We start from the raw sequence: 15,180 nt of genomic DNA on the forward strand, positions 1-15,180 counted from the left end.
TCTTTGCGTCATGCTAATCCTTAAAATATGGCACGGAAGCCACGGATTTGTTTGTTTCTTTGTTTATTTTCAGTAACACGAAGGAAAGAATATTATCGGCGAACTAATTCTTTTTTTATTTATACTTTTAAAGTTCGCTGCATAATGGGTTTTCAATGTTCCTAAAGTGATCGCAGCTTTTGTACAAGATGAAAAATATTAAAGCGTTCATTTTTGTGATAGTTATTAGAAAATTTTAATTTGATTTTTTTTTTTGAAAAACAAGCGATTTCTTTTTTTTGTGTAAATTAAAGTGATTGACTACTTCATACATGACAGTGTATTGCCATACTTTTGGGCGCAATCGAAGGCTTCTCTAACCACTGGAGCAACAGCAATTAAATAGCAATCAACGCCTACTACTTCCGCTATGATTAATGTACTTGAGGTGGCCGGAGAGAGCCGCTACAATCAGCGAGGAACAATCTTTTTGGCTTGCTTCGATACTGCTGTCACGCGACCAACGGGGCAAAACTGTCACCCGGGAAGATATTCTACCCTTTACTGACACTGGTGGTAGTGGTGAGAGTCGTTGGTGTGGGTAGTGATAAAATATAACACTAGCTTAGGTTTCTCGTTCAGAATATCAAATCGTGTATGTACAGTATGTTCAACGGCCTCAAACGGCTCCAGAAGGGGGTCACTCGGAGCAAATCTCGTTTTCCCGACGTTTCGCTAGCCTAAATCGGTATACATTCTGAGGGTAGATTGTTAAACTAAAAACGTGTTAAATATAGAAAAATAAATTTGTTTTTAAGGAGTAATCATTTACGTATACAGGTTTCGTTTTAGCAGTTTGGGTTTTTGTGTAGTTTACATCTCAGATTACAATTGGCATTCGGTTTCCTCTTGATTAGCTACTAAATAAACTTATTCGTTACAGTTGGTATATTCTGCTTTCTTCGCAGTTCTGTCTCTTCTATATTTATGACACAGAGATAGGAATTTTACGTATTTTGTGGTTGTATGTTAGTGGACTGTTTTCATTGTTGTTGTTGTTGCTGTTGCTGTTATTGTTACTGATTAGCAAGAGATATGAAAATCAAATAAATCTATTATCACAGGCTCAATTCTTCCTCGAATTCTGTTGCTGTTGCTGTTCTTCTATCCATCGTTAATTTTTACATTCTATTACATTTTCACTTGGTATTTATTACGTATATCCGTTGTTGAATATTTTTGTTGGTTAACATAAGATTGGTGGATGTAAAATTTTGCGCAACTTAAATCCTAAATCAAAGAAAATAATCCATTTTCTTCCACCTTAGAGCGTACACGAATGCTTGGCCTGACTACGCGATTGGTAAAAGTTTTTCTTCTGCTGTGAGATGTCGATTACAAATCTATAAGCCCTACTGATTTTATCCTTTCTTTTACGATTAGGGTTCCACCAGCACGTGGTAATTGGCATTATCATAAGCATTCAATTATCGCTTAATACGATAATTTATATTCGAAAAACTGTGCCTTTTCGCTGCCCCACCTCTTCCACCTTGCTTGAATATATAAAATCGGCATGTAAATAATATTTATTCATGTAATCGTTTCTGTGTTCGGCCCGGGCTCTTCAGTTTATTTGGGTTTAATTGAGTTACGTATGTTTGTTTATTCGTGAACCTCTCCCTTTCTGTTGACGGTGGTAATGCCGAGGGTGGGACCTCATTATTTGTAATAAATATTAATCAATTCAGTTTCGTCATCAGGCTGGACGCGCGAGCGATTCTCCTCATTAATGACGATTTTGTTTCTTGCTTCGGTTTATTTTGTTGAATTTTCGGTCCTGTACCAACCGACTTGCCGCACCTATCCTGACTGGCAGGAAGGGAATGGGGATTGACACTAGTTCATTATCATATTTTCATCATTTTCTTCTGAGCCTAGTGCGGTATCATAATTATTTATGCGTACTTTCTGTTTTACCTAAATTGAACTTTTTCTTTCGTTTTTTTAAATATCGGATAATCGCATAAACCAGGACGTTTCAATTCTTTCGAAGAATGCAAATTTGTACGATTGCTTGGATTGTTTTAGACAGAAATTGTATTCACTTCGCTCGATATGGGCTGCCAAAATGAAGGAGAAATGGGAGAAATCAAATGAATAGCATTGCTAGAACGATACTCGCAATGCTGGCGAATTTTCGCGCTCAATTTTTTTTCTGATCAAAGGCGGCGATGGTCCACGAAACTAGCGCTACATTTGTTTATAAACGTCATTTCTATTCAAATTAATTTTGTTCGCTACCGCGTCGGTTGTCCAAATTTAATTCAATGTTTACCGGTCCTGTACTCTATTTTCACTAATTCGATTCCAAATAAATAATATGATTCTTTCTTTTTAATTGAATTTTCCTAAATAACAAATCAAACTGACAAAAATGAGAGACTGTCGGTCCGACGGTAGCGTAAAAATTTAAAGCGTTTAAGCGGTAGCCCAATTGCATTTTACGTGATGTAGTCAAACTTGTAACCGAAAATACCAAAACTTCCTTGGCCACCGAGAGTAATTTTGCACATATGCAAGAGAGAACATGGAGAGAAATGTAATACGCAGAGCGAGCCACGTGGTTATACGCGACCTACTGGCCTCAGCCCTTAAGTTCGGTAATTGTGACTAGACAGCCTGCGACAACCGTAGCTTAGATTGTTCTTCCTAACATCTTCTTGTTAAAAAATAATGAGAACCACACTTATACATGGAAAAATCTCACCATCAGTCCATGTACCATCGTGCAATGATTATGTAAGCTAAGAATCGAAAGCGAAGTCTCTTTGAAACAGAATGATCACTTTGCTTTTTCATGAAAGAAAGCATTCTGAGCAAATCGATAAAAAAATCGTAAAAATTTCACTACTCGGAAGCATGATTATTTTTGACACCTCGATCAGGACCGGATAAAGGTCTAGACGAAGTAGGCCTAGGACGCCAAGATCAATGGGGCGCCGAAATTCAGAAATTTGGAAAATGTTTTTTTTTTGTCGTGAATACGACTTACTTTACTATGGGGTGCCGTTTCAAAATTTACCCTCTGAGAGAGTGATAAGTTTTTGATCGTGAATATCTCTTGTTGTATCTAACGAATAAACATAATTTTTTCTACATTCCATCGGAAATATGATCACAATTTTATGATTAAATTTTCAGTTGTGTGACATGATCTCAAATAGTTCAAAATTAAACTTTTCTGAAATGTTTGGTATAAACGATTATCAAAGAGGATAATTCATAAGGCACGTTTGCCTTTCTCGTATTTTGAAAGCTCATAGCTCATGGATCTGTGAAAGGATTTATATAATCTAACTACCAATAGAATCGAAAATTTTCAACTTAAACGTGTATAGAAAAAGCATTGAAGTATTTCAATAGTACACTATTGAAAAACCTGTCTCATTTGACCCATGTCAACACCAGCCAATCAGAACGCGTCCTGAGGAAGAGAGCAAAATATCTGCTGCTGTACAACAAATCGTTCGAGAAAAATGTTCCGAAAAGTGGTGAATATCGTAGTGAGTTCCTCAATTTGGTCCTTCTGAATGCTAGAGACGAATCCCTACAGCATATTGATAGTTTCTTTTAATAAATTATGCAAATCCGAAATGAAATAATCAACATAAAAATTCTGTATGCGGCTATTTTTATAGCCGTTAGGACCGTCCATTAGTGAAAAAGCTACAAACGAAATCACGTAGAAGAAAGCTCCTAACAAAAATTCAATCAGTTTGGATTCTATCGCCAATGCGAGCAGATGTATTTTGTGCTGTTTGCAAAGCTAGTTTCGCTACCGACAAGAGCGATTACGTCACAGCTGCCAGTCATTTGCATGGATGAAAAAGCAACGGTGGAGAGCATTACACGAAATCAGCCGTTCTAATGGCTCTAAAAGTTTTCTAAAGAACTATTAAGATTACTTGCTCGCAAATCGAAGGTAAATATCCTCAGTTTAGTGCAAATCTAGAACTGTTTGAGTTGATTTTTGCACTTTTCGCTGTGTGAAATTCACAGTAATCGAGATCAAGTGAAGCCTTCTTTGTTTTTTGCGAAAAATGTGAAAAAGGGGAATGCTTGCATAATTCATACAATTGATCAACTAATTGATATTCGGAAGTGTTAAGGAACTTGTCAGTTGTTTTCGTATTCACGACATCCAGTTATGTCTGACATTACCCAAAAGCCTTTTTCTTTTTCTTGAATCTTTTGAACGTGCCAAGCAGGAGATGCCAGATCTACAGATTTGTCTGTAAATCTGCGGATCTCATACATAGTGCTGCAGACTTTTTTTGTTGTGCAGAGCTTTGAAAATTTAGTTTTTCGCAGACTTTCGTCAAACTTTACAGACTTTTGAACTTTTTTTTGCTCGCCGAGTCAGTTTAGCGTATCATACTTTATAGAGAAATGAAGACATACTTGCTAACTGCTGATTTTTTTTCGGATATACAGACCTGCCTGAAGATATTTAAAAATTTTATCTGGTGCCAACTGAAATGTGCGATTTTGGCAAATGGAATTTCTAGCACGTGGAAGGTAGACGTTAAGTATTCCGATTAAAAAGAATCATTTCCATGAGTTATGACCTTTCGCGGAACGATCAATTAGGTAAAGGTTACGGATGATTCACAACAAAATTTGCCTACACCAATAATGAACCTTGAGCCGGCCATTTATTGCAATTATTATATTACTTGATAGCATTTGATTTTCAGTGCGAAATAAACCCAAATAATTTTCCATCCGTCCTACTTTGAAATGGGCCGCAGTTATAGTTAGATTCAACTACTCTATTTTCGTAGAAAAATGCCGATTTCTGGAAATTACTTCCGCGGATCCGAAGAAGATCTAACAGTCCAGGGTGATGAAAGCTTTGTTCCAAACAAGCAAACGACATGTCAGATACAATGTACACGCTTACTAGTAGCTACTTAGTAGCACAAAATAGTGTTTTACCCAAAATTGATACAATGTAAGCGCGTAAAAAAGCTAACAAAATTGCCAAAACTGCCTCGCTTACTGGTTGGAATTGTGCCTATTTCTCCTACCTAGCTGTTCTATTCAACATTTCGTTTGGGTCATACTGGGAATTTTTCGATTTCTAGCTGGAACAATTCTTCCCGTCCCAAGTAGTTCCGCGTGCGGACGGAGACGGGTTCGGAATCGTTTATCGTACAGGGATCAATGAAAGTTTGCCTAATGTAACGGAGCGATTCAGTTCCAAGCATGTTGCTTGAAAAATCATTCTGATAAATCTATCGGTCCTGGTCAATAACAAAGTAGCTGCATACGAGTGCGGTCTTCCGAGCAAATGAAATCTTTTTTTTCAGATATCGAGAAGAACTGCGATTATCCAGATTAGGTCCATTCAAACGAGTGAAATTGCCGAAATTAGCCACGTACATTTTTTGCCTATTTTATATTTTTAGACGGTCCAAGTTTGTCAAAAACCATGCGATACTTTGTTCATTACAGCAAATGAGTCTCCCACTGGCCTTGAACTTCCAGAGAATGTTACGATTACCAAATGACCTCGGTTTGATTCGCGAAGCGAAAAACAGATAATAATAATACAAATTCTTATCCTCTAAAAAAAACTTAAACATTAAAAAAAAATCAATGTTTTAAACTAGAATTCGTATGGCATTCGTTGGTTGCTCTCAGTATACATCGGTTGCAGGTTTTGAGGTTAAGTTCGAAGGGATTAGCTATCACCAACGCGATTCATTGGCCGAGCTCATTAGGTGCTGGTAATGCTGCTGAGGATGTTGCTGGGGCTGTCCGTTCAAATGATAATAACCGTCGGCAGGGATCAACGTTTGGGAAGCGGAAAACAGAAAGCGTTCCGAACCGGCCGCTTGACTAACGTTGGCAGGACTAATATTCTCAATGTTGGTAGCTAATTGTATTGGTAACTGTCTGGCGATTTGGGAACTCTCGGTCCAATAGCGCTTGCTGATAGTAGATTGGGCTGCCTGGTCGACAGTCGAGGACGCTTGGGATGACGTAGGTGATGGTGGTCCTTGACCTGATTGAGATATTAGCACGGTTAATGGTTTTTTTTCAGTAGAATTAAGGGAATAAGCTTCTCCCATAAGAAAATTGAATATTTGGCAATTCATAGGTATTTTTAATCACTCTCAAAGAAGAGCTCCCCTTAAGGATGCAGAAAAGGACTTACCAGAATTGTCGGAAATGTGTTCTAGCATCGGTTGTAGGATCCGGCGCCGAGCATTGATGAACCAGTTATTGACCTGAAAATTACCAACATTAAGAAAATTCATTTTTTCTTAATTGCCTGTACTGATGAATTAGTATTGATACTTTAATTGATAGCTGAACACATCACATTAGATACTAATTTGAAATGTGAGTTCTTCGATTTTTATGCAAATAAAAAAAATCAGGAATCCAATTAATTCCCGAAACTTCAGTTTTCGCCTTGATGCCCTGATAATTCTGAGACGAAGCATGGTTTGCTTGTTTTGTTACGGGTAACCGTTCCCTCAGAGGTAGTCGGTAAAAACTTTGAGTGCAAAAACCGGATAAAAACATTTGTTTTGGAAGTTTTTGTCCGATTTCTGCATTGAATGTTTTTTGTCCTTTACTTTATTACTTTCAATGTTATTTTTCGGTTTTTGCATTCAAAAATACTTCAAACTAAGTTGCAATAATTCAATTTTTGCACTTGGACGTTTAAGTGAAGTAAAAGGTTTGAGACGACAAGAAACTATTTGTGGCTCTTTTAAAACATGTATACTTTATACATTATTATTTTTAACTTTTATCGAGTTGAAAGGCTCGTGATCCCTGTCTTAGACGAAACAAATTTGCAACTTACTGGTTGCAGACAGTACTACTAAGCGTTTTTTACTAAGGTGCACCTAAACCATTTTCAATACTTTTGCGTTCTCGACTCATCAGTTGAGCTGTTGGTGCACTCAACAGTCCAGCATGAAATTGATGATAACATGACTCGAAGACGAAGCGTAAAAATGATTTATGTGCACCAAGTACAAAACCTGTTTTAATCCACCTAGTGATGTAATGATGCCTTTCTCATATATAATACTGTAGTATTCTATTCAAAATGTTTCTAGTGTAACATAGAGAATGGAACAGTTCTTTGATCGGTTAGGCCATCCATTAGAAAACGAATTGGGTTCACTATTATATGTACTTCCAGCCAGAGATGCCAGATCTGCTTTCGTCACTGTTTACAGACTTTTGAAATTGTCGCGACCTTTTTTTTGCTTGCCAAGTCAGTTTAGTGTAGTATACTTTATAGAGAAATAGCATAGCTGCCAGCAGGCATACTTGCTGACTGCAGATTGTTTTTCGGATATGCAGACTTTTGCAACCCTGTCTGAAGATATTTGAAATTTTTACCTGGCATTTCTGCTTCCAGCACCGGAACCTGAGAACAGGTATAATCGAAGTCGGTTCGTACGGCCACCAACTAACATGACGTAGAGTTTCTACTAGTTTTTATTCCAATTTTGAAGATTTCATACGATTTTACCATCGTACTCTAAATTGGGAATAACGGTTTTGAGTCCAGTTTAGAAAATTTTTTACGTTTTTGTTTCGCCGGTCTAAGTGACGGTGTACAATATTGAACACACTTTACCCTATAGCTCCGGAACAGGAAGTCGGATCCTGATGAAATTCAGAAATTCCGTATGGAACCGTAAGATCTTTTATTTGAATCCAAGTTTGTCAAAACCGGTTTAGCCATCTCCGAGAAATAAGTGAGATTTTTTGTCACATACACACGCACATGCACACACAGACATTGCTCAGCTCGATGAACTGAGTCAATGGTATATGACACTTGGCCAATTTTTAATAGTCGGTTTTAATGGTGAGCAGTAGAGATGGTCGGGTATCGGGTATTTTACCCGAAACCCGACCCGTACCCGTACCCGACGGGTTTTTGGTCGGGTACGGGTAAAAATTTTTATTTTCAATCGGGCACGGGTCGGGTACGGGTAAACAATTTTACTGCTCACTCGGGTACGGGTCGGGTACGGGTAAAAAATTTACCGCTCACTCGGGTACGGGTCGGGTACGGGTAAATTGTTTTTTCGGATCGATTACCCGACCATTTGTACTTCACAGAAATATGTTTACACGTTGACGAGATTTCATTGCAAAACAGTTCTTCCGAAAAATAATCAATTTGATTCAAGGGGTTTTGACATTCGCGCCTAGGACCAGACTTGTCAACTGGCATCTTTTTCATTTTTTTCTTCATTTAAAAAAAGTATCAATCATAGTTACGTGAAAAAGTATGTGAATATTTCCCGCCCTACTTTGTTTATAACATATTTAATAAGACACACTGCCTTAGCTCTATGATGTTGCGGTCGGAATCTACTTTTCACGTAGGTTTTGATGGACTGCCATTTTAAAGCTGTTTAATGCACAATCCAGTAAAAATTATTTGATTCATATACTGCCCATACTCGCATATCAGTATCATATCGATTTTCGCCAATTTTGAGTTAGCTTGAGGAATGGAGTCTTTCCTCAATATACTCTCAGAAATTGCAATTAAAGTTGAGGGTTTGTTCAGTAAAATATAAAAAAATATCAACTCATTTCTGTGTCCCATATGCTAAAGTACCCGCATATCAGTCCCATTCAGTGCAAAATTTCAATAATTTCATTTGTTGCAATATTGGAACAGCAAAGGTGTATTACCGATATTTCATGTAATAATACCAAGATTTAGCATTAGGGAGCAAAGCAAAGTCTTGGCATTACATTCCTTTCGTGGAATTTGGCCTTTCTGTTTCAACAGACTTCGCAGCCGATTCTTAGCGTACAGAATCATTGCATGGCTAGTACTATGGATCCTACTGACACTAAGAATCCTTCCAGGTCGGGACTCGAACATACGACAGCTGGCTTGTAAGACGAGCGTCCTATGCATTGAACCGCCAACCCGGGACCAGCATTAGGGAGCACAATAAAGAAAAAAATCGGAAATAAACTTTTGATCGTCTTTTTCTCAACATGCCGATTTTCCATATGGGACTGATATGCAAGGATGGGCAGTATATAAAATGTAGTGTAGTACTTATATCACATTCAGATACCAGAAAACTGTTATTTTAAATATTGGTTAGAGATTTTCAAAATTTTCATAAAAATCATTAGGATTCTTACCATAAAAACATGAACATTTAATTCAGAAAATCTGCATAGAAGTTCTTCTTATTCTGCACTTCTGGGTGGTGTCACCTCACTTGAAATGACACCGATTGATGGCACAGCAAGTTGGGCTATATTGCTAGTTAATTTTCGTTTCTTTTTACTGGACAACAAGTGAAAATCTCGATGCGTGACAACGTGGAGTCGCAAAAGTAAGGGTGAAAATCTTTTCTCGCGAAATACTCAAATTTTCACCGTGTTCACTCGTTGAGGATTCCACCGGTTCAATGGCTGTAAAAACCACCAGCTACCGATAACATCGTGGGTGTGGGTTTGTGAGGCTTACAAAACGGGCATAGTTGACAGATTAATTTAAATCAAAATCATAATTCATTTTGCTTTGTAGTAAAAAATTGTAACCAAAAAAATTTCCTACGAATGTTCAATCTACTTACACTTGAAGGACTCACTGTTCACCATGTTCAAAATTGAATTTTTCACACCGGGAATACACGTACATTGTTTGATTCTTTGTTCAATTCACGTAAACGAACTGATAACACACTATTCATTTTAGGGGATGTTCGCATAACATTCATTTTCGTCGCGTGTAATATTCAATTTGACATTTGGAACTATTTTACGTGATTTTTCAAGTGATTCGAATGTGAATTTTTATTTGTGTGTCAAGATAATGAGCACGCTTACTTGTGGTTCTAAAGAATTGGATCAAAAGTCGCACTGTTTCGTAAAAACCATACCTACCCAAAATTGAATACAACGGGTATTATGACATTTTGGGTAAATATACTTTTCGATAAATTTGAGTTGATATTACTCCCTTTTGTTCACATTTGTAAATGAGTATAAAGTACCAAAGACATTGAAAATCTACAGGGTCCGCCATCTAACATTTATTTTTGAACTAACGGTTATTTCGACTTTGGTAACCTCAATGTCACTTCTGATTTGACAGAAACTTAGTTGTATCCTTCCGCTGAACGAAAATGGTTTGCATGTTTAAAAAAAAGTTACATTACATTATTCATGCTTCACATTGTATTTATATGTTTAAAAGTAAACAAGCATTTTAATGTATTTTTCTTACCAACTAGAGCCTGATACGGCTCGATATCTAAAACACTTTATTTTTTCCATACTGAATTTTGGTAAAATTTTTACTACTCATTCGGGTCGGGTACGGGTACAGGTAATTTTTAATCGGGTACGGGTCGGGTACGGGTAAAATTTTTATTTTTTTTCGGGTACGGGTAATTTTTTTGTATTATTGATCGGGTACGGGTCGGGTACGGGTAATTTTTTAAATTTTTAATCGGGTACGGGTCGGGTACGGGTAATTTTTTTTTGCTGATCACTCGGGTACGGGTCGGGTTCGGGTATAAGAATTTCTATACCCGACCATCTCTAGTGAGCAGTAATCAAAACCCCTAAAAGTATACGTGCTCGAGCAGAGTCTCACACTTGTTTCTACAATACCCGCTTCAAAGAAAATTATTTAGGTTTGGTGTAATGGTCGTTTGAACTTTCCGTTAACAATAAGAAATACGAAGCTTTTAATGTCGCTCCAACATCATTTTGGTTATGCAACATCACCGTTCAAATATCTCTCGGCTTTAACTTGTACGACCATCAATTTCCAAACGTTCGTTGACACTGGAACTTTTCATGTCTTGCTTGATGAGTCATTTCGCCGAATGGGCAATTTTACCGAAAGTCGTTTCGCCGAAGGAACAACTTCATCGAAAGGATATTTCAACTAAAAATGTCGTAGTAAGCATTAATATCGCTTTATTTTTAAATATGATAAAACGATCGTAAATGACATATAGTATTGCATTCGACTAGTCGTCTCTTAAATAAAAACGGCTGTTGGGTAGTCGCTTCGACGGCTGATTTTGTTTTTGATGACTTTCAAGCAAGAATCGTTAAAATATTTCTTTTGATAAAGATCAAAACTAGTGGCCGAAACGTCGAGCCAAGACAACTGTTCATATTTAAGTGAAAGCTATAGCCGAATTCATAGCATTATTTGTTTGAAAAAATGTCAAATTCTGGCACTCAATCAAAAAAAATTTATGTTTTCGTATCTACTAGATAATTGATGTGGCGCAGTCACAAAACCGAAACCAAGATGGCTCGGTGGGACAAAACCACCGGGGCGACACCGGCTTAAAAAGCTGTAACCGCTTCGTTTGTGTGGTCTGCTCAAAGCTAGTTTAGAACCGAGCGAGGTCGGACAGCGCATGAACCGCAATATATGCCTGAAAGATAAATTATTTCATATGTTAATCTTGAAAATTCAATCACGAGTGCCAATAGAGGCCCGGGTTGGCCGTTCAATGCATAGGGTGAGACCAGTTGTATTTTTGAGCTCCGACCTGGAATAATAATTAGTGTCAATAGAGTCCTAGTACTACCCATGCAAACAGAACAACCAACCAGCAACCAGCCATGCAAACAGTTGAGAAAAAGAACGCAATGTAACAGGCGTCTAGATACGATTCGAAGAAATTATTCATTTTGTTTTTGATTTGCTGCTTTCATGTCAAGCTAATGAAAATATCTATTGATAGCAATACCATGGCATACTAGTTCGGAACAACGGTTTTACACTGTATCTTATACCGTTTTCGTTAATCCGAGCAACCCGAGAGCTGACCCAGAGTCGCCCAAACAACTTTTGAGATGTTTGTTTTAACAACCTGGGGTCGCTCTAGATCGTAGTTTCGCTCTGAAAATTTTCTCAAGTCGCACCACGACATCCATGCGAGCTTGTTTATTTTTTTTATGAATTGTTGGTTGGGTGCCACGTGTTCGTTTTACTTGGAGTCAGAGTCGCCCGCGTGTAGGTTCAAAAACGAAAACGGTATTATACTCCCAATCATTCAAAATTAATCGAATCTGTCTTTTTGGGAATACATTTATTCAAATTGTTAAGTGAAAAATCTATTTTCGGCTGTAGTTTTCTTGTTTATCAATTTTCGAAAAAAAAAAAATGATGTACGAGACACTTGTAGGGCTCTTTTGAAACCATCATCGATTTTTTGTAAGACAATTTGAACACTAATTTTAATGAGTTAAAAAAATAACACGCTCTCAAATTTATCTTCAAACTTTCCTTATTTCATAACCTTTCAGAAACCGTATAGGATAAATTTCCATCGATCTGGCATCTGTTGAATATTGATATTGGAAGGTTGACTAGTTTTTGATGAAAAAACTTTGGAACAGCAGCTTGAATTGAATAACTTAGTTCAGCAAAATTGTGCGCGATAATAAGCTTAACAACTCCTTGGAAGTCAATATTCTCGTAAAACTGTTCACAAAAAAGTTAGAACGATAACAGTGATTTTCTATTCCGAAAAATTGATGTAACTCAATCAAATTAAGAGCTAGTACGAAGGTAGCTTCTTCGGTAAAGTTGCTCAAAATAAAACTTCCTGCAACTTCGCAGCAGAGTACAATAATTTTCAAATTCAACTAAGAAAGTTATATTAAATATTTCAGTTCAAACATGGACCACCCTAATGACATTGTACATCAAATGATGTGCGAGCTGATTACAAACAACTTTTGTGAAGAATATTTCATAGCGAAAATATTTTTGTCTCGCTAATTTCCCGTTTCGGATAACTGTGAAATGGTACGATTCGGCGAAATGACATTCAGCGAAATGACTCGTTCTGAGAAATGACTTTTTCGACGAAAAAAGGTTTTCGGCGGAACAGCTTTCGGTGAAATGAATTTCGGTGAAATGAATTTCGGAGTAATAACTCTGAGTCCTCAACCAGACCATTCTTTGCTTAAACGTTATTCCTGCAAGTTGTGCATATTTGGCTGTGACGATAAAAACACAGGAATATAATGATGTTGATTTTTACGGTGATCAAACGTATTTTTTGGAGCTGAAGATTATTTCTAATCAAATCCCTTCAATGTGATTTTAAAGTGCCTTTCATGTATCCAGACTTTCTGTCAATTTGTAAGCTTGCTTAAAAAACCTGTTTTAATCCACCTAGTGGTGTAATGATGCCTTTCTCATATCAATCATACTATCATATATACCTTTTATTCTCTCAACGTTGGCAACACTTTTGTACACATTCTGTCAAATTTTGACGCATATCGTACGATTAGTTTTTGTTTGGCGTCTATACAAAAAAGCTGTAAAATTTTCGTGTGGCGATTTTTATAATGGATGAAAATTTAGAACAACGTGCGTGCATCAAATTTTGTGTTGCAAATGGATTTAAGTGTTCCGAAACGTTGAAAATGTTAGAAAAGGCCTATGGTGAATCGTATCTGGGAAAAACACAGGCATACGAGTGGTATAAACGCTTCAAAGGTGGTCGTACAAGCTTGGATCATGATGAGATCCCTGGCCGCCCAACAACATGTTACTGAAGAAAACATTGAATCGGCGAAGCAAATCGTGTTGCAAAATCGTTCTGTACCGATTATAGAGATTGCTGTGTTGTTGGGCATCTCTTATGGATCAGCCGAACACATTTTTACTGATGTTTTGGGTTTGAAACGCGTCGCTTCTCAGCTGGTGCCAAAAAAGCTGAATTTCATTCAAAAACAGCGTCGTGTTGATGTGGCCAAAGAGATGATTTCCAACGCGGATAGTGACAGATATTTCATCGAATGCATCATAACTGGTGATGAGGTGTGGATCTATGAATATGGCGTCGAAATCGCACAACAATCGACCGAATGGCGCTTCGAAGGCGAGCCGTTGTTCTAAATTTTCATCCATTATAAAATATGCGTCAAAATTTGACAGAATGTGTATAAAAGTGTTGCCAACGTTGAGAGAATAAAAGTTTACCGATTGGACAAGCGCAGGAATTTTAAAATGAACATTGCGGTTCTTTTTTGATCATAAGGTATATAGAAGAAGAAGATAGATATGGAGAAATGATTCCATGGTTGTATTGCACCAGAGGAAATAATTTTTTTACAGGCAACAGATTGCCCAAAAATCGGGAAAATGTATAAAATACGATGCATTATACAGAGGGGTCTCGTATAACGCGGTACACCGGGGGCGTGAAAAGCGAATCCGCGATAAACGGGACCCAGAGCTTATGGGATTTCGACTGATTGGGGCTGTGAACGATTATCTCGCTTCGGTCGACAGATAGAGGTATTCAATCTTCGGCAAACTTGTACCAACAATTTAGTGTAGTTTGACCGACAATTTGTTAAGAACTGCACCGCCAGGGGCGCTTTGAAAAGAGCATGAAATAATTCATATGTTCACAATAGAAAAACAGTTTGACCATGAAATATCGCGAATATTTTACTTTCGGTGTTTTCGGAAAGAATGTTCCGGAGGTCAAAACAGATCAAATGGTGTAAACAGTAATTGAAATTTCTCGCATGGCTGACTCTTGTGTGCCATTTAATGTTCGAAATTCCTGCAACTAAAAAATCATGTTGACTTATTAAGATGGTTTCTTCGAGAAGGTGTTTGAAGGTTCCAATACCTATTGAACGATTGATGAAACAGTTTTTATTGTATCTACAATATGATCTTCTGTAACTGAATATTTGTTTATGAGAGTGATCTTATCGATAATTTTTTGAATAAGTTGATGGAGGAGAGACAGATTTTGAACTGTTTTTTCTAGAAGGCGTTAGTAAGTTACTAAAGTATTGAGATGAAAAAGCTATCGACATCTGAAATCTGAGGAACTTGATTGTGTGAAAACTAGAATTTCATACTTAATTTTTTGATTATTTATACAATTATATAATGTTAAGTACATAAAATGTGACTTATATTGCTCATATAGTTTGATTTTGTTTTTTATTTGAATTAAACCTTTTTATTGAACAGGGAAAAGCTCATTGGAGCAAAAATTTCAGTAAATTCAGTTTTTGTAACAAGTGCGGATAACCAATTCGAGATTGTAACAAAAGCTGCTACGTAAACGACAAAAGGAATATTTCGGTGAACTGATGAGAAGC

General features: G+C 37.1%; 1 protein-coding gene across 3 annotated transcripts in view; it reads right to left on the bottom strand.

Annotated features, from left to right (window-relative positions):
- Positions 1–210: 210 nt before the first annotated feature.
- The window catches only part of LOC131439073 (homeobox protein homothorax-like), a 158,194-nt gene continuing 143,224 nt past the window's right edge, over positions 211–15,180 (bottom strand). For all 3 annotated transcript variants that reach the window (XM_058609622.1, XM_058609623.1, XM_058609621.1), the window contains exons 10-11: positions 6,206–6,278; positions 211–6,052 (exon numbers count right to left, since the gene is read on the bottom strand). In XM_058609622.1, coding sequence (XP_058465605.1) covers positions 5,736–6,052; positions 6,206–6,278 — 390 coding nt within the window. In that variant the 3' untranslated portion in view covers positions 211–5,735. The remainder of the gene's footprint in view (positions 6,053–6,205; positions 6,279–15,180) is intronic.

Source organism: Malaya genurostris, chromosome 3 (genome assembly GCF_030247185.1).
Source record: "Malaya genurostris strain Urasoe2022 chromosome 3, Malgen_1.1, whole genome shotgun sequence".
Lineage (NCBI taxonomy): Eukaryota > Metazoa > Arthropoda > Insecta > Diptera > Culicidae > Malaya > Malaya genurostris.